The sequence below is a fragment of the Carettochelys insculpta genome, chromosome 1, assembly GCF_033958435.1.
Source record: "Carettochelys insculpta isolate YL-2023 chromosome 1, ASM3395843v1, whole genome shotgun sequence".
Classification (NCBI taxonomy): domain Eukaryota; kingdom Metazoa; phylum Chordata; order Testudines; family Carettochelyidae; genus Carettochelys; species Carettochelys insculpta.
In genome coordinates, this window is record NC_134137.1 from 213,527,425 (window position 1) to 213,554,459 (window position 27,035).

Consider the following 27,035-nt stretch of genomic DNA (forward strand, 5'->3'; position numbering starts at 1 on the left):
GGACATGCCACTGCTGTCCTTGGGGCCATGGTCATCTGGGCATGTGGAGGGCCCTGGTCATGTCTCTTGTCCCCGCCCTTTAACCCCAGGGGTGTGCACCGGGGGGAGGTACATACCTGACAGTCCGCTCCCACTGGGTGGACGCCCTGCTGGAGCTCCGGGACGGGAGGGCAATGTGGAGCCTCCTGTCACTGGAGGAGTCCCCCTCCTTCTCCTCCTCCTCCGGCATCCCAGGGGTGGGTTCCTGGGGTGGCCCCTGGGGTGCAGGGCTTGCCTCCGGGGCAGACTCCATCTCCGGGGCCTGCTGGGGCTCATCGGTCGAGGTATCAAGAGCGGCCGGGGGGGAGGAGGTGTACCGGGGGCCCAGGATGGCCCTGAGCTCCCTGTAAAAGGGGCAAGTGGTGGGGGCGGCCCCAGATCAGCTGGCCGCATCCCGGGCCCGGGCGTAACCCTGCTGCAGCTCCTTAACCTTACTCGTGGTCAGAAGTGCAGGCAGGGTGACCCCGGGCAGCCAGGCCCTCAGCCAGCTGAGCAAACTCATCCGCGTTCCGCATCTTGCTCCCCATTACCTGGAGCACCTCCTCCTCGCCCCAGAGCCCCAGCAGGTCCCGGATCCCAGCCTCCATCCAGGAGGGGCCCCCCTGCCTCTTCCCCAGCTGGCTGCCAGCCTGGGAGTCCTGGCTCCCCTTGGGGGGGCATGCCCTGGGGGCGCTTGGGGGGCTGGCTGGCTGCCATCGATGCAGGGGTTTTGGGTTGCAGCTGCTGCGAGCATGCAGGCTGACCGCGTGGCAGTGCTGCTGCCTGCATGCGCTCTCAGCTGCCTGCACTGGAATGCAGGGGGCGGGGAGCTTTAAGGGGCTGTTGCAAGCGGCGACCATAGAGCTCAGGGGCTGGAGAGAGCGTCTCTCAACCCCTCAGCTGATGGCTGCCATGGCGGACCCCACTCTTTCAATGTTGTGGGACGCAGATCGTCTACACGTGCCCTACTTCGACGTTCAACGTCGAAGTAGGGCGCTATTCCCATCTCTTGTTGGGGATAGCGACTTCGACATCTCGCCACCTTACGTCGATTTCAACTTCAAAATAGCGCTCGCCACGTGTAGATGTGGCGGGCGCTATTTCGAAGTTGGCACGGCTACTTTGAACTAGCCAGCTCGTGTAGACGCAGCTTTTTTTGAGTTACCTGTGGGAGTTAGTGTATAGATCATGCCTAAATTGCCGAATTGGCTGCCCAGACATTAAACCATTCATCTTCTCGTATGTGCTATTCATGTAAAAGATCATTTAGTCATGCTTAGTGTATAATTCCTTTTTAGCATTTGTCTTGAAAGTCATCTTTGGGTGCATCTACACTTGCATTCCTCTTTCAAAAGAGGTATGCAAATGAGGTAAATTGAAAATGCAGATGATGTATAAATTTGCATATTTGGCACCTCATTTGCATATTCTTATTTCAAAAGAGTTTCTTTCGAAAGAAGAGAGCCAGTGTAGATGCTGCTCTTTCGAAAGTAAACCCATCTTTGAAAGAATCTTTCTTCCCTTTATGTAATGGGGGGAAGAATTCTTTTGAAGACGGGGTTTACTTTCAAAAGAGCAGCATCTACACTGGCTTTCTTCTTTCAAAAGAAGCTTTTTCAAAATAATATGCAATTGAGGTGCCAAATATGCAAATTTATACATCATTTGCATTTTTGATTTGCATACCCCTTTTGAAAGAGGAATGCAAGTGTAGACGCACCCTGTGTGTATAAGGTTTTGTATATAACTGCTCACAAAAATTACAGCAAATATCCTCATAGGTAAGAGATTTTGTTTTGAAAAAAATAAAACTGAACAATATCATGTAGTGGGGGTAGCTCTCCAAAGAGTTTTCAGATATCCCCAGGATGGGTGTAAGTGTCTTGAGATGCTTCAGTAGAGGATGCTATTTACATGCTGACTGTTAATTTCACTCTTGTCATATATATTTGAAAGCCTGGTGCTTGCTGTTACAGTCCAAGTCCCATGTTCTTGATACTTCAACATGTCTCTTTTCTTGCCTGGCCCGGTTTCTGTGTATTGTATAGTAGGAAGTGAAAGCAGATACATGTCAGCACAGAAATAAGGAGGAAGAGTTCGCTGCAGTTTTGGACAGTTCTGTGAAAACATCCACTTAATGACTGCCTTACTAGTGAAGCAGAATGCGTAAGTGTTTCATATCAGGGATTTCAATAGGGATTAAATTTAACGATCCAGGTGCAGACAAGGACCAGCTAGTTTTAATCATTAAATTACAAAAAAAAAAAAAAAAAAGCTAAAAATGTTGAGAATCATTAAGAAAGGAATAAATAATACAACAGAAAATATATTGCATCTCTCTGTATGTATCCATGAATATCTTCATCTTGATGATTGTGTGTAGATGTGGGCTCCTCATCTGGGAAAAAAAAATATATATATAGGAACTGGGAAAGGGCAAAAAAAATAGAACAGAGCCAGACAAGAACTACTTGATGTTCAAATCAAGAGACAAAAAGCTTACACTTACACTATCAGAAAAACATCCTCCAGCATAGTCCATCAAGCTCTCACATGGAACCCCACAGGAAATGTGCAGAAGAGGAAGACCTCAGACAATGTGGAGAAGATCTGCTGAGATTGAAAGACAACACCTGGGGTACACATGGAGTCCCCTAGAAGTTTTGTTTCGAGACAGACTGAAGTAGAGACTTGTAGATGATGTGTGCTCTACTCAGAGTACAAGGGTTTAAGTTAAGTCAAGAAAAATGTTTAGTGTTATGAATTAGCTTCATATGAGGGGAGAGCAATAAGACTGAGATAAACAAGATTTATGAGAATTACATGTGAATTTTTACCCTGAACAATTGAGCTAAACATCTCTTTAACAAAAGACTAGAGGTATGAAATAACTTATATATGAGGAGAGGTTAATCAGGCTTATTTTTCAGGTTGGAAAAGAGACAACTGAGAGGGTTATGATAAAAGTTCTAGAATCACGGCTGGTGTGGAGAAAGTAGGGAAGTATTATTTATTCCTCATAACACAAGAACCAAGGGGGTCACCAAATTAATAGGCAGCAAGGTTAAAACAAATGAAAAGAAGTATTTCTTCACACATGCAGAATCAGCCTTTGGAATGCTTTACCAGAGGCTGTTCTGAAATCCAAGAATATAAGAGAGAAAGAACTAGATAATTCATGGAGGACAAGTCCATCAATGGCTATACCCAGGAAGGGCAGCAATTGTGTCCCTCGACAGTTTGCCAGAAGCAGGAAATGGGCGATGAGATAGATCACTTGATGATTACCTGCTCTGTTCATTTTCTCATAAACATCTTGCATTGGCCAACGTCAGAAGACAGGGTGTGATGGATTAGATCAAGTCCCCTTGGAGCTGTTCGCTGGTGTGCTGATCATGCCACTGACACTAGCCTTCATACCCTCTAGCACACCCCACCACCATGTTCTGCTGGGCCGGAAACTCTTGTCTCCCTAGCAAAGGCACAGAGTTGGGGTTACCACCCTCCTGCTGAGCAACACAGATGCTGAAACAATTCAGCTCCAAGAGTGCTCAGCACCCAGGAAACCAACCCCCAAAAGGGACCAATACCCCACATAAATCCATCTTACCCTATGTGAAAGTTTTACACAGTGGGAACTCATAAGGTCCACCCTGTTTATCAATGAAAGAGAGAGATGCATAATGGCTGCTTTCCCCCCAAGGTAACAGTTATTTACACTGGTCTTGATAAGAAACAAAAGTGTTTTTCTTAAATACAAACAATAGAATTTAAGTGATTGCAAGTGAAAACAGTGAGACCAAAGTAAGTTACGAAGTTAAAATAAACAAATGATCATCAGCTAATTCTAATATACCAAGGAACTTTTTTACATGTGAATTCTTACCCTAAACAGCTGATCTAAAGATCTCTTTCACAAGCTAAACAGCCTTCTAGCTTGGGACCAATCATTCCCCCTGTTCAGATGTTTCCAGCAGACAAATTATGTGGTAAGGGGGCGAGGGAGTCTCCTGGCATCTGGCAACTGACCTATCCTTTGTTTTCCCCCTCCCCCAATACCCCTTTTGCCCAAGACAGGTATTCTTTGTGCTCAGTTCAAACTTTTCTCACCCTCAGTGGAAAAGTACCAGATCCAAAATGGGTTTCAGCATCAAGTGGCCTGGCCACGTGTCGTTCTAAGACCAACCACATTTGGGCTTTTGGGAAAAATAAAACCATTCAAGGGTCATTCACTTGATCACTGAGCCACTAAATTTCAAGAGCATCACTAATGGCCCTCATTAGCGCATTTAGAATTATAAGCAAATCCACACTTCATATTTCTAACTTCACATACAAGAATAATACATGCACACAAATATAACATTCAGCAGATTGTAACATTAAAGTTAATATATTACATGAAGTATTTTGTCTAAAGAATCTTCAAGTTATGCATATTGATATAAGGCAATTTTCAAAAGGCATGTGGGGGGCATGACACAGGGTAATGGGCTAGGAGGACATTATTGTGACCCAGTGTGGCCACTGTTATATGCTGATGGTCAAAAAGATGGCATGAATTGACAGTAAATGGGAAGTGAGCCAACATTCATAATTTCTGCACTTGCAAAGTTCTTGTTTATGCAACAGGATAGCTGGGCCCCAGGGTTTAGTGAGAAGCTACAGCTGACACCCCTGTTCACGTAAAATATTGAAACAAGTTTTGTACAACTTTTTCAAAATGCCTGACTCTCACCTCGTATGCATCTTTTTACCATTGGCCTAATTCCATAAAAGTGAGTGTGGAATCAAAATCTAGCCAGCCTCTCCTCGTTGTACAGTATGTCCTAGCACTGTGAGAATTGAGTAGGAGGAAAGAGTACCATTGGCTGATAAAACCCTTCTGCATTTAAACTGGGCACTGAAGATAATCTCACTAGGATGCTATATTTACTTAACCTATATCTCTGGAGATCTGTAAGAGGTTTACAGTAGCTCTTAGATGCCAAGTTGTTGTCTAAGTGATAGTTGTCAGCAAACCATTAGATTCAAGCAGCACAAGCATTTGGATGAATAAATTCTGAAAAAGGTTACTTGGAATGTTTGACACCATGGGTGCCAATGAATCAGCAGATGATATTAACGCCATGGAAATCCATCACTGGTACACAAAATTTATGAAGGAATGCCCATCTGGACAGCTTTGTCTGCATGAATTTAAACATGTTCTTGGTCTGCAAAGTCTTACTGTAGAGGCAAACAAGTATGTTGAACAAGTATTTCACACCTTTGACATGAATAAGGTAAGGATTCATTCTTAACTGCATGGCTTCATTAAAGGTGTGTAACTTGATGCACGAAATGGAATGTCTCAGTGTTCTAGTCACACTGGATAGTTAAATCTGTGTTTCAGTTATAGTGTGAAACTCCATGTGAATTTATTTAAGTAGCCAGAACCTCATGCTCTTAAGATTTTGCCTTTTGAAAATATCTTTGTACAATTCTTATAGTATGTTCTAAATCAAATCTAGGCACTGACAACTGAATTTCTACAGGTGTTTTTAGAGCATGTTAGTGGCAATTTTTCCCATAAATCTACCTGAAAAAGAATGGCTGCATCCACATATATCCCTGATTGTAAAGACCGTTCACTGAAAAAATCATTTCTCCATAATGCTAAGTATGTTTTAAGTTTTAGCTTGAAATGGAGCCCCCTCCTCCAGAGGCGGCCCCAGCTGCCCAAAGGGACTTTCATTCACCTCCTCAATTTTTCATATTGCAGTGTGGTTTCACAGCAGCAGCTAGCAGCTAACTACTACTCTTATCACCTCTGTGTTTCACACAGGTTCCATGTAATTATAGGATTCACATCTAAAAGAGCTCACCTTCCTGATTCTCCTACTGGGTCTAGGAAGCACCTTGAAATATTCCCTAATCCTACTCTAACTTAAGTCACTAAGGTTTGGCCAGTGGCTGAAATGAGAACAGGGTTGGGCTCCAAACTAGCAACCTCATGTCACTAACTCGGAGGCACTCTTCAGTAGAGAGTTTCAGCAGGCTCGTCCATGCTCATAAACCATGGGGAAAGCATTCTGGCATTCTTTTCCTGTTTCAGTGAACCCAGGGAGTTTGGAATGACTGCCTTACAAGTGAAGCAGAATGCATAAGTGTTTCATATCAGAGATTCCGATAGGGATTAAATTTAGTAATCCAAGGTGCAGACAAGAGCCGTGTCTACACGTGCACGCTACTTCGAAGTTAACATCGACGTTAGGCGGCGAGACGTCGAAGCCGCTAACCCCATGAGGGGATAGGAATAGCGCCCTACTTCGACGTTCAACGTCGAAGTAGGGACCATGTAGTCGTTGCGCGTCCTGCAACATCGAAATTGCGGGGTCCACCATGGCGACCATCAGCTGAGGGGTTGAGAGACGCTCTCTCTCCAGCCCCTGCGGGGCTCTATGGTCACCGTATGCAGCAGCCCTTAGCCCAGGGCTTCTGGCTGCTGCTGCCGCAGCTGGGGATCCATGCTGCAGGCACAGGGTCTGCAACCAGTTGTCGGCTCTGTGGATCTTGTGTTGTTTAGTGCAACTGTGTCTGGGAGGGGCCCTTTAAGGGAGTGGCTTGCTGTTGAGTCTGTCCTATGACCCTGTCTGCAGCTGTGCCTGGCATCCCTATTTCGATGTGTGCTACTGTGGCGTGTAGACGTTCCCTCGCTGCACCTATTTCGATGTGGTGCTGCGCAACGTCGATGTTGAACGTCGACGTTGCCAGCCCTGGAGGACGTGTAGACGTTATTCATCGAAGTAGCCTATAATAAGCTACTTCGAAGTAGGCTTCACGTGTAGACGTAGCCAAGGACCATTAATCCCAGCTTGTTTTAATCCATAGACAATCCTTTTGTCTAGAGTGATTCATTACGAACATAAGTGAAATTAGTATAATAGCATTTTTAAAGTAAATGGAGATTTGGGACATTTTTACTTCTGATGACTGTGATGTCACATTGAGCTGAATGGCCCAGGCTCTAGAAAGCTAATGTGCATTTTTAGCTAGTCATGTGATAAAACTGTATACTGGTAACATTAATGTTAATTTGCTCTAACAGATTTTTTTAATACTGAGAAATCATTGCACATGTATGTGCTTTAATTTCTGTTTATGTATTCTGAGTAGTGGTTGGGTAATACAAGACTCTGATATACGATAGAATATTTTGCTTTGTAACAAATGAACAAAATACAGTCTGATTCTCTCTAGTACTGCTGCACTCTCTGGTCCAGCAACATTCATGGTCTGACGTGATTTTAATTAGCCAGGAGTCCACTTATCATGGGTATGGCCCAGTTTCTCACAGTTACATAAAGTTTGTTTACAGCCACCAGTCCTGGCTCTCAGTGTTCTGTGCTGTTATTTAGCTCTAATTTACCCCAAATGTCTTCTAAGAGCCCAGTAAACAGAGGAAGTGTTGGTAATGCTGATAGACAATATTGACCTCACCTGGTTCAGCAAATTCTTGGTTTGACACCAGTCCAGGTCCCAGAGGTGCCACACTACAGAAGGTCAACCTGTAGTATTGACACTTTTTCTTTTTTTTTAAGTTCATTTATCATTGAAAGTCACTGGCTCGTGACATGGAAGGGTAGACTAATATTTGATTATCAGAATCAACTAATTCAATAAGTGTAGCAGTGTGGTTGACCAGCTAGCAAATTCTAAATCCATTAAAATGAAATCTGATTTGGAGGGAAGATACTACCTTTTCTCTCAATTACTTTCAGAGTTAATGCTTCAAATATAGCTTTAGCAACATTTTAGATGCTTTTTTAGCTGCCACATAATTTCTTAGTCCATATGTTAGTCTTCTTCAAGAACTTTTCTGAAGTCCCTTACAAGTAATCTATGGTATGCTCCTATCTAAATGCTCCTATGCTTCTATCTAAATGCTCTTAAATTTAATTCAGAAATGCTGCTATCTAATTGCTGTTAAATTTAATTCGGACATTTTATTCTACACTAATATTTTGATAAGGGACTAGTGTTTTTTGGTGCCTCAGCAAATCAGGGCCTCATAAAGTATCTGAGGTTAGGTTTCCAGCAATCAAGAATAAGACCTGAATACTTTCAGGGAATCAAATTCTTTAAGGTGTCAAGTGGAACGCCCAGAAATAGAAACAGCCAGACTTGATAGTCACTTCCCAAAATGTTGATGTAAATAATGGAAAATGTCTGCTTTATTGGTGCTATCTCCTACATGATAATATCTGCAAGATAATTTTCTAATCTCCAACACATGGACTTCTATCAGTTCTTTTGAGAGTTACCCCTTATTTTTATCAGGTTGTATACAGGTAACATTTAAAATTCGTCTGCATGAGGCTACCATGAGACATGCTGGGTTTTATGGCCTGGTTCCGATTTTGTCAGTAGCTCTATAATCACAGTAGACTTGATCATTCTGAATGTATTGACACCTTGTGACAAAAGTAATAACTTGCAATGAAGTAATTCATGAGAGAGGCAGACAACTGTATCTGACAGAGATATATAGTAGAGTCAGTGACTTTTGCCTGTTGAAGAGCATATCAAAGTAAAGCCTACAGCTACTTGAAGTGACAATAAGCTCATAGCAAAAATTCTTTCACTAATGGACAAATTCAGTCAGATAGGTCGTGAGAGAATGTAATCTCAAAGCAGTGGTTTTGCCCTGAAATGTTTGCAACTGTGTGAAAGTGCTTACGCTTCACTTTTTGCTAAAAACCTTTTCATGTTCTGCAAAGGCAAAAAGGCTTCAGCCTTGATACTTAACCTTCATAGATGAAGAGAATATCCATTTTTTAGCTCCAGCGGCAGAAATATATCTCTCTCTTAGCATGTGAAACCCACATCCTCAGCAAGCACGAATAAATTGTGTTTATTTCAGTAGAGCTAAGCCTATTTACACCTGCTCCAGGTTTGGTCCAAAATGTTGGAAATGGAATTTATACGTGAGAATGAGTTGCCCAGTTAAGTTTTTGGACAGCATGGATTGTTAGAGACTGCGTCTACACGACGAGATTAATTTGAATTTGAGGCAGTTAGCTCAATATTACCATGTGACTGTCTTCACTGTAAATATCATTAGCTCAATTGAGGGAGCACTAACATCAGTAGCACAGTATCTGGTGCCTGATGGCTGTAGCACCAAGTTCACATTCAAAAGTTTGATTAAAGGCCACTGTGGAAGCGCCACATCTTAAAATCGAATTTATTAGCCTCCAGAGGTGTCTTGCACGTAACCCACAATGCTCCTCAGAGCTTCACACTGGCTGCTGCTCTCCAGGTGCGCTGGAATTAGGTAACAGGAAGACCGTGAATTTGAAAGTGGGACCAGGAATCCGGTGGCTGTGGGGTCATGTTAGTATGAGAGCCTGAGAAATGTCTGTCTGTCTTTCTTATTAGCACTCCGAGCGCATCTGCCCAATACAGATAGCCCTTTCTGGGAGTTCATGGCTCTGTCTCTACACTTGCTATTTTTTTCTGCGCTGCCTGCCGCCAGCCACTGCCCCACTGCGCCATGTGGCAGGAAGGCCATTGTGGGAGTCCTGCTTGCATAAGACACCAAGAAACTTCTCAGTGCTTTACATTTGTGTGCGAACCACTCTCCCTCCCGCACAGGCACCACACCGTCAGGGTCTTTCCCCGTGATCAGCCACATCATGAGGGCAGCCCCCAACCCAATAAAAGGATGTGTGCCTGCTGTTCAGTGCCGAGCGTGCTGCCAGGCAGCACCGTGTCCTGGCTTGTGTGCTGTCAGGGCTTCCAGGGTAGGAGAGATTTTCAGGGGCTTGCTGCTGCCAGGAGGAAGTCTCCCCCAGCAGCTAACTTATTCAGGTGGGACTTCAACTGCGCCCCGCCAAAAAAAATTTTTTTTCAGGGCCTTCCTGTCTTCAGGGGCTTGCTGATTCTGGGGGGGGGGTGGGGAAGTCTCCCCCAGCAGCTTAGATATTTGGGGGGACCAATTCAACATTTCAACTGGCTCTGCAGATGCAGACCGCAGACCACAGCCCCACCCCAAAAAAAATTTTCTGGAGCTTGCTGCCCATTGCAGACCCCTGCTGCTTTGATATTTCTGTTGTAAGTCTTATTCCTAACATTTACTATCTGTCTTCATGCTTTGACCCCCCCACCCAAAACACTGGGTGGAGTTGTTAAACCTGTGAACCCCAAGTGGGGCATAGGTCATCCACAAGGCTCCTCCATCTGGTTCTATCTTGGGCAATGGCTTCAATCTGGCCCCATGAATATCCCAGTTCTTGTGCTTCCGTGACTGTAGATCTCCTCCATGTTATTCGGGGTCTTCCTCGGCTGCATTTCCCCTGAGGATTCCATTTTAGGGCACGTTGAACAATGCTGGATGGGGGTTTCCTCAAAGTATGTCCCAGCCACCCCCGTTTTCTCCTTTTTATTTGGATCCCCACTTGGCCTGTTCGTGTCCACAGATGTTCATTCGTGACTTTGTCTTGACATCTTATCTGTAATATGTACCTCAGGCATCTATTCAAAAACGTCTGCAGTTTGTGTGTGGAGGGCTTTGTGGTGCGCCATGACTCACAGGCACACAGCAGGACGGACTTTACATTTGAATTGAAGATTCTCAGCTTTTGTTTCGACAGAGACGTTGTGTGATCTCCATACTGGCCACAGGGTTTGAAATGCTGCTGTGGCTTTGCCACTCGTGGATTTGATGTCTAGGTCAGTGCCACCATCTTTATTCACAACACTACCTAGATAAGTAAATTGTTCGACGTCTTCGAGGGTCTCTCACCCTAAAGTGATGTTATCTTGTTTAGTGTGGTTGACCCTCATAGTTCTAGTTTTACATCTACTGATTTTCAGGCCTGCCTTTGAGGCCATGCTATCCAGTGCTGCAACTTTGCTGTCCGTATGCTCATGCTGATGTGCCAGGAGAGCAAAGACATCAGCAAAATCGATATCCTCTAATTGACTAGAGAAGGTCCACTGAATACCACTCTGGTGTCTGCTTGTTGTTTTTAGCATAATCCAATCCATAACTATAAGGAAAAGGACAGGTGAGAGTAGACATCCCTGTCTCACACCTGTTCGGACAGTGAAAGATTCCGTAAGAGTGCCATTATGTACAACCTGGCAAGTGGAGGGTTCGTAATTGGCTCGAATGAGATTAATGATCTTCTGGGGAATGCCATGATACTGCAACAGTCTCCACGGTGTATTTCTGCCTACACTATCAAAGGCCTGTTCAAGGTCTATGAAAGTTATATACAGTGGGGAGTTCCACTGGGTGGAGGGCCAGTTGAAATTCCTGTTATAAATTTCCGTTATAAGTTCAGTGTATGAGATTTTGCTGCCCTCACCCTTGTTGGCAATGTCTTTGTAGTGAAGAGGGAGGACAATCTTTTTTCCTGGACTTTTCTGTCCTCTTTCTTCTAACTTTGCACCCCTTCATGCAGGGAAGACTGGGTGGAGGTCCAGTTGGGTATAGCATCTGTCATTGTGTTATTTTCAGGGATTGGATGCAATCATGGGAGTGGAGAGTCAGTGGATGGCCAATTGCAAACACACCCTGTGCACAAAAGCCTTATAGTGCACTGGGAAGCCAAATACCCTGCCCTCAGCAACTCTCTTTTTTCAAAAACTTTACTACCATCTCTTCCTTCAAGTTTTTCAAAGTCCCTTGTTATTTACAGGGATCACATGCAGGGGAGACACTCGGTGGATGGGCAGTTGAGAATTCAATTATGGAAGAGATTATTAACTTTTTTGCCATCTCTATGGATGCCCTACTTCTCCTTCCTTCCGACGGGAAAAGTGGATGTTTGCTTAACACACGAGGAGAATGGGGAAAATACAGTGCAGAAAGATGATGTCACAGACCAGTGAGCATATCCACAATGCTACGGGGATGAGGGAACTGTGGAATAGGTTCCCACAATACACTACAGTAAGGTCTCAGAGTATGCGACCCCGCTCTTATGCGACTGACACCGATTCCTGTTGTAAACCCTGTAGCGCAATTTCCTGTTGCACTTAACTTGCTCCCTCCCCCAGCCCTGGCTCAACCCCACTGGCTCTGTATGGCCCCAGCTCGGCACCCCGCCAGGTCTGCTCACCACCCGCACATAGCTCCTGCTCATCCCCGACCCCTGCCTCTGGCCCTAGCTCACCACCCCTCAGGCACAACTCCAACTCAACCTCCCTGGTCCTGTTCAACGCCCCCTGCCAGCTCACTGCCTGCGCGCGGTTCTGACTCACTTGCCACCCTCACCCCTGCCTCTGGCTCACCACCCCTTGTGTGTGGCTCCGGTTCTCCCTGCACCGGTTTAAACCCCCCACGCATAGCTCCAATTCAAAGCCCTTGCATGCGGCCCTATTTCCATCCTCCTGCCCTGGTTTAAACTCCCACGCACAGCTCCAATTCAAACCCCCCCGCTCCCCAGTTCACGCCCCCCGTCATCACACCACCCACGCCTGGCTCTGGCTCCGGCTCCGGCTCCGGCTCCGGCTCCGGTTCAACCTCCCGCCGCATCCTGGCTCACTGCTAGAGAAGGGCTCTGACTCACCACCCCACACACAGCTCCAGCTTAACTCCACCCATCCCCCCTGCAGCCCTAACCCACCCCAGCTTTATCCCCACGGCCAACCTTCCCCCCCACCGAACCCTAGGACTTACCTTTCTGCTGCTTCCCTGGCTGCAGAACATGTGTTCTGCTAGGGAAAAAGCTGGATCTCCACTTACGTGAAATCCAGGTTACGCGAGGGTTCGTGGAACAGAACCCTCGCGCACTCTAAGACCTTACTGCACTGGAGCAGTCAATGTTTGTCAGTTGAGTGTGGCAGCACTAAGTCGACTTTGTGAGGAGCACGTGGGGAGGTGAGGATAGTCAAAATTGAATTAAATGCCAGAGTTACAAAAAGGATATTAATAAATTCAATTTTATCTTGTAGTGTAGACTCAGCCTCAGATTACTGATACTTGAGTGCTGGGATAGAGTCTCTGATCAAGAAGCTATGTATTTTAAAGTTCCTATGTATTGTAAAGTTCTAATTAGCAAAACTCTATGATATAAAAACACAGCCATACACACTGCCCTGTGTTTGGAATCTGTTCAAAACAAAGGAAGAAGTCAAAGAAAAGTCAAACAGTTTTTATAGTTCAAGTATAACATCTGTCTACTGAACTAACTTCTTTCAGTACTCTCTAGGTCATATTTGAGCTATGTATATAGGAATAAAGAATATCAAAGAACTGCATATGTTTGATCAAGGGTAAGGATATTTTTAAAGCCAAAACTTCACTGTCACAGTGTTTTTTAAGACACCTGATGAGAATTTTAAGAAGACTATGTTTGAATTTATATTCTCAAGTTACTTTAAGGTTCATGATTCCATTATAAAGTTTTCTTTAGCCATTTTTACATTAACTGAAATAAATACATGACTTTCTTTTTCAGATAACTGAAGAAGTTTTTAAGGTTTTCTTTATCCCAAAGATTTTATTTTGAAATTTTTATTTCTTTCTTTTGAGAGATGATCTAATAAAACAGAATTTCTTCTATTTGTTAGTGTAGTCCATTTCTTAATAGCATGATTGTAACATAAATATCTTCCTTCTCTTATAATAAAATTGGAAGGCCAAAAGTTTGAAATTGGTAGAAGGAAAACATACACCAATCCCGAAGTTATAATAGGAATTTCTAAACATTTGCCATGCTGGGGTGTTTCATAGTAACAAGAACATAAGCTTCTACTTAAAGGAAAAAGAATGCTGTTTGAGGGGCAAAGATTCATCCTGAATGAGGATGGAAATCCAAAAATTCATGTTTTTTGTGGAAGTGGAAATCTGCAATGTTTCATTTTGAAAATATGAACATATACCTACAGTGTGAAAATTTTGGTATTTCTGGAACTAGGTGCAACAGCATCATGTCAGCTAAGTGGGCTGCAGAGGAGACCAGATGAGCTGGCCAGGAAACAGGTAGATTTTGGAGAGATACATGCCTGGTTTCTGTCAAAATTACATTGAAACTAACCCACTCCAGTGAATCAATATTTTGGAACCAAAAAAATGTTCTGTTGAAAGAATTCCAGTGATCTCTAAAAACCCACTTCATAGTTTCTTCCATTTTCCTTTGAAGCATCTGATGCTGGACTACTGAGGGAGACAGGAGCCTCAACTAGACAGACTTCTATTCTGATACCATGTAGTAATTGGCACATTCATACTTATGACCTCCTGGGGCAGCTGCAGCAATTGATTACATAAAGGACCTTACCAAAGTAACGTATACTTAGTTGTCATCCCTTAGAATTTACACGGAAGTGATCTCTGTAGAAGAGCCCGTTTTCTATTATCTTTTGGACCTTCCATGACAAACTTTTCTGAGAGCTTTTTGAACCAAGTTGCTGGATCTGGTTACTCTGCCTGCAGTACACTGTGATAGAGCATCTTATAGAACTCCATTTTTCATCACCTAGCCCCATTGTATCCCCAGACCCTGAAATCCAAGGCATAAAGTACATCTTCTTGGGCCCTCACTCTCTGGCTATTACTGCAGCCAGGAAGAAAACTCTCTGCCTGAACAACAGAGCATTTTCAGAGACCTGAAATGGATGTCCTAACAACTTGAGAAAGCAAACAGTCCTGTAGCACCCTAAAGACAAGCAATTTTATTTATTAGGTAATGAGCTTTCATGAGCAAGACCCAGTTCTTCAGATTCTGAAGCAGAACTGAGAAATCAGCGGCATATAAAAAGCAGGGAATGGTGTGGGGAGAAGGAGGGCAAGGGAGAGAGAGGTGACTCCCCTCTCCTCCATTTTCTTTCCTATCATTAATAGGACCTCTGAGAAGAGTAAATGAAGTTTAATGGGATGGGTGTCATCCCTGTAAATACCAAAGGTGGGAAAATTGTCCATGTAATGCATATGATAATTAACATCCCTGTTGAGTCTCAGCTTAAAATTATCAAACATGCAAATGAGTTCCAATTCTGATATCTCCTTTTATAATCTGGTGTTAAAATCTGTTTGTAATAATACAGTTACCCTAAGGTCCATTGTAGCGTGTCCTGAAAAATTAAAGTGCTCACCCACTGATTTGTGTATTTAAATACAGTAGTACCTTGATTTACGCGAGGGTTCTTTTCCATGCTACCTCATGTAACCTGAATTTTGCATAAGTCAGTGGGGTGGCTTTTTCCCTGGCAGAGTGCACATTCTGCAGCCAGGAAGCAGCAGGAGCACTGGAGCTCCTTTTGAAAGGTAAGTCTTGGAGTTGGCGGGGGGCAGCTGGGGATGGTTAAGCCTGGTGGTGGGCTGGGGCCATGAGAGCAGGGCAGGAAGGTTAAGCTTGGGGTGGGTTAGGGCTGCAGGGGAGTGGGGAAGGAGTTGAGCCAGAGCTGTGTGCATGTGGTGGGGGACAGTTGTAGTGGGCGGGGGGCTTTGAGCCAGAGCCACACACGGGAGTAGTGAGTCAGAGCTGTGCTCAGGTGTTGGGCTGGGCCACAGGGGGTTTGAACTGGGACGGGCGAATGAAACAGGAGCTGCATGCCCAGGGGGTTTGAACTGGGGAGGAGGGACTGAACCAGGGCAGGAGGATGAAACTGGAGCTCTGTGCAGGGGGTTGAACTGCAGCTGGGGGAGCTAAACCAGAGCCGGGTGCGGGGTGAGCCAGAGCCATGAGTGGGGCTGAGCTGGGGCTGCATGGGTGGGGGTTGAGCCAGGGTCAGAGAGGGCAGTGGGATTTTGAGTTGCGCTTAACTCGCAATCACCTATTTTGAGGTTTTACTGTACCTGAGGTCTGATTTGTGTCCATTCATCCTTTGGCACAGGGACTATGCAGTTTGTCCAATACACATGGAAGGGAGGCATTGCTGGCAAACGATGGCATATATCACATTAGTGGAAGTGCAGGTATATGAGCCCCGGATGGCGTGGCTGATGTGGGTAGGTCCAATGCTCATGTCTCTTGTGTAAATATGTGGACAGAGCTGGCAGTGGGGTTGCTTGCAGTAAAAGGTTCCAGGGTTAGTATTTCTGTGGTATGGAGTGTGGCTCCTAGTGAGTATTTTCTTGAGTTTGGGTGGCTGTCTGTAGGAAAGAACAGGCCTGTCATCCAGAGCCTGTGAGAGTGAGGGTTGGAACAGATTGACGGGGCCAGATGAATACCCAGCTACTCATGAATACCAGCCCGACGAGGGTGAAAAAGGAACACCACTAGTCATCACCTCTAGCCCTCAACTTAAACCCCTCCAGCACATTATTGACAACCTACAACCTATACAGCAATATGATCCTTTTCCCTCCCCTACTCCTTTTTATATTTCATTGATTTCTCATCTGTGCTCCAGAACCTGAAGAAGGTCTTTGCCACAAAAGCTCATTATGTGATATATAAAATTTAGTATTTAAGATGCTACAAGGCTACTTGCTTTGTTTTGCAAAGTTACACACTACCCCTCTGACAATAATGACTTGCGGTTATTAAAGAGCTCAGGGCATGTACTTCTGCATAGGTTAATTATAAGTGGTATTTTGGCTAAATGTTGAGGTCAGGTAATGAATTCTGCCTCCTGAACAGTCCCCATTATTTTCTACTCAAAGAATTGCCATTCACTGTTAATATACTAAGTTAAAAGGTGCTATATTTTACAAGTGATACAGTTACATCTCAGGAGTGGGTGAAGGATCTGTGTACAGTTTGTATTTAGGGTGCAGACTGCTTTGGCATGTTTCAGGGAGAAGAGTGCTACACCCATATAAGGATTACTTGTGTTCTAGTAGTAACAGAGAGGTAGCTGTGTTAGTCTGCAGTCCAACAAAACAAAACAGCAGAAATGTAGCACTTTGAAGACTAACAGAATGTGTTCTAGTAGTGAGCATTTACTTGTTAAACCTGTATTTCTTTAACTGATTCCATTTCTAAGAAAAGCGGTTTGTAAACCAAGGAAAAGGTCTTTGGGAGAACATCATTTGTTTACTAGCTTTTCCCTTCCCGTGATTAAAGCTGTGGGAAAAGTGTATCTAACCTTTGTGTTAAGAATTTGGAGAGTTTCCTATAGAACCTAGAGAACAGATCTAGTTAGAAGGCTGTATTATGTGAAGAAAGAGGTTCTGGCTTCGAGGGTTGAGTGGGTTTTCCCTTCTCAATTAACGATGGCTGATCAAGGTGGCTGTCTTGGCACTAACATTTAGACTGCCCAACATGCTGCGTTCTGGGATATCAAATCCTTGGGGTGGAGTTTAGGATTGAACTGGGAGTTGTGTTTTATAATTCCAATACCTCATAAGAAGGGTTGCTCTGTGCTGCAGATGCCCCAGAGGAAGTGGAAGAGACACCTCAATAACCCTTCTGCATGGAGTCTAGAAAGGTCCTACTCCTCATTAATGAAGTCGTCTTCAAAGCTACAACAGTGGTCTGGAACTCTTCAGTCATGTGCACTTCTCACTCCAAAGATGACAGGAAAGAAAAAGTTTGAGTGTAAAATTGTAATCACACCCCTCACCAACCAGGTAATGAAAGAAACAGGCAAGATCCCTACCTTACAAACAGAAAGCTAAACAACTGATAGCTGGTGACTAGGTTACTTCACCTATACATTAGTTCTGCTCAAAATAGGCATATGCGAATGTATTTTGTGTCTATAGAATACCGCTAAGGTGCTGCATGCATCAGTCACACTCTTTCAAAGTCTGTCTTCCATGCTGTAAGAAAATACCTCCATTCTTCTTTATAACTTTGAAAACATTTGCTCTGAACTTGTGAACGCAGGCATGGGAATTGAGCCCCTGACCCATTCAGAAGAATACCAGAATCCAAAGTGCCAGAAAGGAGCATCGTAATAAAAGGGCTTGCATAATGGCCCCACTGCCCCTGTCGAATGCTACAGGCAAGGAAGCTTATTCAGTGGACTTAGAAGCTGAATGAAGAAAATAAAACAAAGACTTAGCAAAGTATTTCCATCTTTTTCACTGTTTGAACGCTGCAGGGCCTGCCTCCTGGGTTTGCTCTGAGAATCACTTTGAATTGATAGATTGCTACGTCTCTGCCCATCTTAGGGTTTAGAGTGGTAATTTGGTGATGGGAGGAAGTTTGCTTGCTTTAACCCATAAACAGCTCTCTCATATCTTTCTCCTAGTTAGTAAGCCTTTAGGTAGTTTATTACAGGAATGGCTACAGGTGTTTGGTGTAAAATCTAGGGTTCCAGTTAGCTGCAGTGAGTGATTGGTCTCTTGGGACTGGCAGCACTCTGAATGTGGTTTGATTTTTGGTGCAGCTGGCCGTTTATCACTAAGTTCAGTTTGACTGGCGAGAATAAGGGGATTGCCTGTGATTCCATGAGAGGATAATTATTGTGATCCAGGAATTCATATTCGTTACTGGCTTGGTGACACTGAATCATAGAACATACTACCAGTTTAGAGTCCCTGCCCTGTTTTTGACAGTCTGCCCTAAGGTAGCCATTCCCAGTCATGAGCCACTCCAAACAGCATGCCAAGAGAATGTAGGAGCCCACTCACCTAGGACCAAGGCCCTCTCACTATTCTTGCTGAAGATTTTCCCATTACTGAAATGTGTAAAGCTGCAACATGGCATTCTGTCCATACTCTCATGAGATAATATGCCCTGGTGCAAGCTTCTGTGGCCAGTGCATCTTTTGGTACAGGAGTCCTCCAGTCATTGTTAACACAGAAGCCACCTTGCATTCTTCTCCTTGAAGAATACTGCTTGTCACAGTGGCATAGACAGAGAGACCATCATTCAACGAAGAAAGAAAAGTTACTTATCTTGCACAAATAACAGACAATCCCGTAACACCTTAAAGACTAACAAATGTATCAGGTCATGAGCTTTCATGGGTAAGCCCCACATCCTCTGATTTGGACCACACAACTACAATCCAGGGTTTATGTAGCCAGGGGATGGAAGGAGGAAGGAAGGACGCACAGCAGGAGGGGGAAAAAAGGGGGATACCCCCCCCCACTAACAGGACCCAGGGAAGCAGCAAATTAAGTGGGATGGTTGCCAATTCCGTGCCTATCTAAGGTGGGGAAATTGCAAGATAACGGAGATTCCTGTTAAGGCCGAATTTTCAAGTGTCAAATTGGCAAATAAATTCCAGTTCAAATGTTATGTCAAATCATGAATTTCCGGGCTCTCTTGGGGTGTTGAGCCTCAGGCTCCCTCAGAAATCCAGCTCCCCTGCCACCCGGGCATTGGCAAGTTTGGGCTGCTTCAGCCCTCTGCCACTGGTGCCTCCTGCTGTGCCCAAGTGTGTGAGATTAACAGGTTAAAAATGAACATGATCCTTTTGCTTTCAGTTACTCAGAAGCGCTAAATGGGATTAACTGAGACCCCTAATTACTATTTATAAGCTCTCTGTGTGGTAAATATGATTAGGGAGCAATAAGACATAGCAAGGGAATAGAGAAGAGGGGAAAAGTTGGTCCGGAAAAAGATATCACTTCCCCCACCTTGTCTTCCTCATATCCTGGCACCATTGCCACAGCACTGCAAACGGTGGAACATGGGAAAACAAGGAGAACTGAACTAAAGAAGTGGTGCAAGGGTGTGGTGGAGGCGGGGGGCATACAGGAAAAGGAAGAGTGCTTTTCAATGAGAACTACAAATGGAAACCAGCAGTAACGTGAGGAAGAAAAAAAGTTGATATGGTGAGGAATATAAAGCCTCTGCTATGAGTGAGAGAGAAAGTGGAAAGTGATTAGGTAAGAAAAGTGACACAACTTTTACGTAAGTTCAGTGTGTGTACATTTAAAACTCAATGTTTGCTACTTAATGACCAATAATCTTTGTATCTTTAATATTAAAACAGGTAGCACCCAACTGAGCCTGTCACACTCTATAAAAATAATGAATACAAATAACACCCAGCGAAGTACGAATTTCCCCTGAGATGTTCTGTGCCTCTTCGTTTTTAAATAGACCTGCTGTGAAATTACAGAAACAGCAGGTATGGTGTCAAACTCCTCTTGTTCCTACTTGCAAAGTAATCTAAATAATATGTTGCAGTCATCTGAATTAAATGGTTGCTGTAGCATTCTCACTGCAAGCTTCAGGTTCTGAAATCCTCGTGTATTGCCCTCACTAAGTGGTTGTGCTCTGCCACTAGCCCAAAGATTTTGTGAGTGTGTCCCCCAATTTCTTGCCACTTCTTTCAGGGTCATCCTTGAACCAGAAATTATTTGCATTGTAATGCTGTTTGCTACAAAAAAAAAAAAGTAAATGCTCTGCGTCTTGCTTGCAGCTCCTTTGCCTCCTTCCATTCTATTCTCAAGAGAACGTTCACAGTAGCTACAAGAATCTGACATTTTTAAATTATCAGTGCTAGATAACTTCCTTCAAAGAGTATTAAAAGACCTGGCTGAGGAGCTTGCTAGGCCATTAATATTGAATTTCAATAAACTTATAAAACAGTAGGAAAGTGCCAGAAGACTAATGTGGTGTCAATAATTAAAAAATGTGCATGGGTTGACCCAGGCAATTATGGGTCTGTCAATATGCTATCAATCCCAGGCAAAATAGCGCAGCTTGATTAACAAAGAATTAAAGGACTGTAATATAACAAATGTAATCAACACAGTTTTACAAAAAATAGATCCTGTCAAATTAACTTGAAATCTTTTTTAAGAGATTACGAGTTACTGATAATGGTAATAGTGTTGATATAATATATGTAGATTTCTGTTTTTATGTTTGTAGATTTATGTATTTATTTATTTATAAATTTATGTAAGTGTTGATTTGTGTTTAACTTGGTACCATATGACATTTTGATTAAAACTTGAGAGTGATATAAAACTTACATGACATATATCTAACGGATAAAAGGCTGTCCATCTGACTGGTCTCCTGGGCACCTTCTGTCGACAGAACGGACCTTCTTTCGGCAAAACTCGCAGAGCATCTACTTGGCTAAGGCGCTTTGTTGAGAGTTGGTTGACAGAAGTGAGCTCTTTAACTGGCAGAATTATACCTCTTCCTGTTCAGGTATAACGTCTGTGCGAACAGTGTGCCCTTGTAGACGGTTCTGTCCACAGAGAGGGCTTCTGGTTGCCAGGAAGCCCTGTCTGCAGAACTGCCATTCTGCTGTTCTGGCACCAGAGGGCAGTGCAGTCTGACAGTTCTCTGTGGACAGAGCAAGTTGTGTGCAGCAGCAATCTGTTGACAGAGGTTCTATCAAGATTTCCCTGTTGACAGAGCCCTCTGTCGGTACAGGCTGCCCATGTAGACATAGCCAAAGTGTAATTGTATGTTTGGAGTTATGGATCACATGTTTTTACTGGAGTCTTGCAGGGACTGGGTCTTGAACCTATGCTATTTTAATCTGGAAGAAAAGATAAAAATCATCGCTGATGAAGTTTGCCAATGATACAAATTAAGGCATTTGTGAATAGTGATTCCAAGCCATCTGGAGTGCTTGGTGAGCTAGACACAAGAAAAGAAATTGCATTTTGATATGGCTAAATGTAAATGTTTACATCTAGGACAAAGGATATAGGCCATACTGATAGGATGGGGTCCTCTGTCCTGGGAGGCAGTGACTCTGAGAGAGATTTGGGAATCAAGCAGGATAATTATCTGAACATGAACTCCCAGTGTGACATTTCAGATAAAGAGGCTAGTGTGATGCTTGGATGCATAAAAGTGGGGAAGGGGAAGGAATCTGAAGTAGGAGTGGAGCTGTTATTCAACAGCTGTATTTAGCACTGCTGGATTACAATGTCCATAATTCAAGAAGGCTGTTGATAGATAGCCAGGCCTGCCAATGGGGGATGAAAGGGGAACAGTTGCACAGGGCTCCCTTGAACTGCTGTAACAGTGCTGCTCTGTCACTCTGCACAGCTGTGGGAGGGGCTGCACTGCAATCCAAGCAGTACTAAAGGCTGACTGCGCTAGGCCCCGCCCCTTCCACTCTTGGTCCCATCCCCTTCAGGAGGTGCGGAGCCAACCCTCCCTCCCACAGTGCCCCAGAGCCAGCGGTAGCTGTCAGCACTGCTGTAAATGGCAGAGGGCTCACAGAAAAGAGCCACAGGAATAAGCGATTAAAAAATTAGAAAATGTGCCTCATAGTCATAGATTCAAGGAGCTCAATATGTTTAGCTTAACTAAGAGATGGCTAAGAGGTGACTTAATTATAGTCTGTAAGTGTCGATGTGGGGAACAAAAATATTTGATAATGAGCTCTTCAGTCTAGCAGGGAAAGGTACAGTGTCATAGCATCCAACTGCTACAAGTGGAAGTTAGCCTAATTCAGACTTGAAACAAGATAGAATTTCTTAGCAGTGAGAGTAAGGAATTATTAGAACCATTTACTGAGGCTCCTGGTGGAGTCCCATCTCTGGCAATGTTAAACTGAACTGGATGTTTTTTTAAAAAAAGATTTGTTATTTGAATCATTTTGGGGAAGTTGAATGGTCTGTGTCAGACAGGTCAGACTAGATGATCACAATGGTCCATTGTGGCTTCGGAATCTGTGAATCTTTAGCAGTCTCCACTGGTAAAGCAATTTCTAATGTGCGTTTTAGGGCTACATGAGCCTTTGGTGATGGCAGTTTTTTGGATTGCTTCATTTTGTTTACAGCACACACCCTGATCCCAAATCATCATTTAAACTCCCTGAGCACTGGCAATGTTCTCTTATATGTCCTTAATCCAGCCACATAGAAGTCATGGTTTTATTCTTTTGTAATTTTTAATTCCTGTTTATGAAAGCAGTAATATGCTGTATCACCAGTGGCTTTGGGAATAGGTGATTTCTGTAGAATTGCTACAGTCTCAGTGAATGCTTTGTCTGTGGGTTTAATAGAAGCTGTTAAAGTACACAGCAGATAAGAAATTTTAGCCCACATTGTGCTCCGTAAAACCACCATCTTTTCAAATCAGTTATACTGTCAGCTATTATACTCCATTGTAGTCTCTCCATAGAGGTGAGACATCCTTTATTTTCCCTATACATTTTTGCTGATGTTTCCAGACTTTTTAGCTATGGCTAAGTAAATGAAGTACCATTCCAATATAATGTCTGGTTCAGGATCCCTTTAAAGGGTGTGGCACTTTTGTGTACCTCCTATACAAACCTCCATTTGCAAGTTATGATGCAGACGACATACAGGCACAACTATACACCTTAGACTTAGACTAAGAACAGAGCAGAGTTGTTGAACTCATTGAAATCCATCAGTATTAGAAGACTGGAAGTCAAAGAAATTGGATTCTGACAAGTGCTCATGGTATGAAGTACATCATATGGGAGTTCCCACCGAACGTTGGTTTAGAAAAGCCTTCACTCCCCCACAGCTGTGCTGTCTGAGCTCTCACTCACATTTCCTCACATCACATGTGCCCAATAAGTTCTTGACCTTTACCTTATTAACTACAGCACTCATTAGTCCCAAGCATTTAGGGATTAGACTTGTGTGGCATTAATAGTTACCGCACAAAGACAATCAGTTTGAGGACGTACTAACATATTTTCGCTAGTAGTTGCCTTAACTATCAATGGGACAAACCTACGAGGTAGAATCCCCTCCTTTGGAGTTTGAAGAAATAATCCTTTAAGTATTCCTATTTGCTTTGACTTTAAACGTGTTGCAAAACATTTCTGGTTTAAAACTGGATAGCGATGATCATCTCACTCAAGTTTCTATTTTTATTTGGCTTGTAGCTGTATCTGTCTCATAAGAGCTTTACATTAGCTCCTTAGATTCAGGCTTTGTATTTGAATTCTAGCTGGGTGCAAGCCACTGAAGCGGAGAAACGTAAATGTATGAATAAATGCTGGAAAAAAAAAAGATTTTTATTGTATGATACTATGGGATCCAGCGCCTCCGCAGCAGATGACATCAATGCTGCAGAGACCCATCAATGGTACACCAAATTTATGAAGGAGTGCCCTTCCGGACAGCTTAGTCTTCATGAATTCAAGACGCTTCTTGATCTGCACGGTCTCAATCCACAGGCAGATACATATGTTGACCGAGTGTTCCATACCTTTGACTTGAATAAGGTAAGCTTTGGTTAGTTACAATGATACACATTTTATTTTGCTATGTAAAATAGCTGAATTGCTCACAAAGTGAATGCTGTGGAGGGCTGCATAATATAATTGGAGCTGCTTGCAAATAAATGTGACAGTTCAGGTAAAGCTTAACTTCCTTGTGAGTACATGAGGGGCCACGTTTGGAAAACTAAGGCTGTGCTTGTGACTTAATGGCATTAAAAGTCTTTTTGAAACTAGATTAAGTTGAAAGTTTGCTATTTGTTTATATGCTTTGGTCTTTTACTCATCAGTCTAGTACTTGAGCAGTTCTTGAACATAAATTAATGTACTTTCACAACACGCATAGGGTAGGTCTTATTCCACAAAAGCTATGCACAGGCTAGATTACCTAAACTACCTGAAAGCCAGCACAGCATGGACTAGCAAGTTGAATATGTCCTTGCTAGTCTATGCTGTGCTGGCTTTCAGCTAGCTTAGGTAAGCTAGCCTGTGCATAGCTTTTGTGGAATAAGACCTACTCTATGCGTGTTGTGAAAGTACATTAACTTATGTTCAAGAAGTGCTCAAGTACTAGATTGATGAGTAAAACAACAAAGCATATAAAGGTCTATCTTGGGCTTTTCTGACCTATGTTGTGCAGTTGGCATTTGCTGTTGTTACCTGTGCTAGCTGGAGTCACGTTGGAGCAGGCAGGCTAGACCATGCAGACCTTTTAGCTGAGTAAACACATCCTTGGTGAGAGAGAGTATTGTATCCTCTATATTACAGATGGGGAACAGAAGCAGAGACACACAACAAATGGCAGATCTACAACTATCACAGTAGTAAGTGCTTTATCTATAGTCCCGGATGGAATCATTGAATGATTAAGTAAAGGAGCCATTTTAGTCAATAGTCGCTTTTTTACTCTGTCAATACAGTAACATCTTATGTAATAATCAACTTTGTCCAATTTAATTTAAATTAAGCCATACTGCAGACACAGTCACTTCTTCTGTCTGCTGGCTTCTATACTATCTAATAAAACAGGGGTATAATTGGTTATGTAATGTGTAAGTGTAAACTTTGGGGGGGCCACAGTCTCCTTTACTGCCTTTCCCCAGTGTCTAAAATCCGCAATTCACACAGCCAGGCCCCTGGATACCCACTATTCAGTTTCTTAGGGTGTTCAGCAAGGATTACGTAGAGTCAATCTTCTCACATTCAGCTCCCCAAAGAATAAAAATTTGAATTTGAAAATTAAGTACCACCTTTAAAATCTTACAATAATAATAATAATAATTAATTACAACTTAATTTTCTTACAACATAGAATGGCTACTTTCTGACTCACATGCATTATCTTCAAAGTTAGACATAGCGTAAATAAAGAGAACACAAATTAAGTCTTAACAGGACAGTTACCACAGAAACAATGAGAAGAAACTCAGTATTGCCAGAAGGTTAGGCTGAGTTCACCTGAGTCTCACAGTCTTTGATCATGTAATCTATACATTCTGCTAAATCAACATATTCCCTCCACTTGCTTGTAGGAATCTTCAGCTGAAATCCATGCAGACATGTCTTCCTCTTTTGAAATCATTCAGCTGGTCAGTTAATTAACTGTTTCATTATGCATATAAGGGGGAAAAAAACTGCTACAAGAAAACACAAAAACTGAGAACAGCAAAATATAGCTGACTCCTTCCCTGTTATTATGTTTAAACACAAAAAAAAATCAGTGAATCATGCCAATTGAGACAATATAACTATTTAAATCAAACATTTGAAGCATCCAATTAAAAAATATTTTCCCTTCCGATCTCCCCTTTCGGTAATTGACACAATCAGGCCTTCCCTGTTGGAGGGTTAAAAATATCACTAGCCTGCTACAAAATGTCTCCGAGTTAGAGAAAACAGCCACCTTTCCACTCCTGGGGATCAGCTTCTCCCAGCCCACACAGCCCACCTGCCCTGATTTCTTGCCCTTATGGGGCCTGATTACAGCAAACTCTTCTTTCTCTTTGCCTTCTGCCCTTCCCACTGGCTTTCTTCCTCATTTGTGCTGCCTCTTTTGATTCAGCAGCTAATAAGAGTTCAGGGTCACTAATGGTCCTTCCAGCTCACTAAACGTGATGTTCCAGTTAGGAACAGAAATTATAATCATATAAAAGGAGTCTGGTATTTTTCCTCGCTATAGAACGTCGTGCTTCTCTGAATGCAGGAGGAACCAGAAACAAAAGAATAGTCTCTAAGCAGGCAACCCCAAGCCCACTAGCCAGCACCAGACCCCCTCCAAAAAACCTGTTCCTAGCTTTTTCCAGTGTCATACACCAAGTTCACAGGCTGCTTCTTTTTTCCCTCTGTGCCTGTCTGTTTTCCCTACATACACCATATTCTCTTTCTGTCTGTCTCTTTTTGAAGAAACAAGGGAAGGTTATATTACAATCAGGTCAGAAGTCAAATCAGGGACATTTCATAGCATTTCTATGTACTTAGTTTTGACTTGTCAACCTTACAGCTTCTAGCCAATTAGGAAGTTCCCAACAGACGTGGGTATTATACTTTTGCCATGTATATCTCAGTCTAAGCTAAGGATTTACTTTATCTCATCTCACCCCCATGCTCCTACAATGCTTTACCATTGCTTCCAGCTCAGTAAGGATTTTTCCAATCTGTGATCATTGACTGAAAGCTCAGTCATGGAGTTACACAATCATTCCATTTAGCAGCCCTTCCAGAGACTCTAGAAACTCGGGATTTCAAGTCGGTGGCACCCTCCTGCAGAAGACATAGCTTCCTCTAAAGCAAGAGGCTTAAATAAAAACATTTGTGTGTGGACTGTTTCAGGCCTCCAACAGTTTTTGCCGTCCATCTTGACTACGTGGAATATTTTGTTAGGTGCTCTGCATTTGTGTATGGGCTAGTTAGAAAACATGAATTGAGAGGTCCCAGGGCATATCCATCTTCACTTACATTTTGTGTGCTAAAAAGCAGCACATTTTTCTTCTAGGAGA

At 43.2% G+C, this 27,035-nt stretch overlaps 1 protein-coding gene across 1 annotated transcript in view; it reads left to right on the top strand.

Annotated features, from left to right (window-relative positions):
* Nucleotides 1-23,850: 23,850 nt before the first annotated feature.
* The window catches only part of GUCA1C (guanylate cyclase activator 1C), a 46,231-nt gene continuing 43,046 nt past the window's right edge, over nucleotides 23,851-27,035 (top strand). The window contains exon 1 of the mRNA XM_074983522.1: nucleotides 23,851-24,045. Coding sequence (XP_074839623.1) covers nucleotides 23,851-24,045 — 195 coding nt within the window. The remainder of the gene's footprint in view (nucleotides 24,046-27,035) is intronic.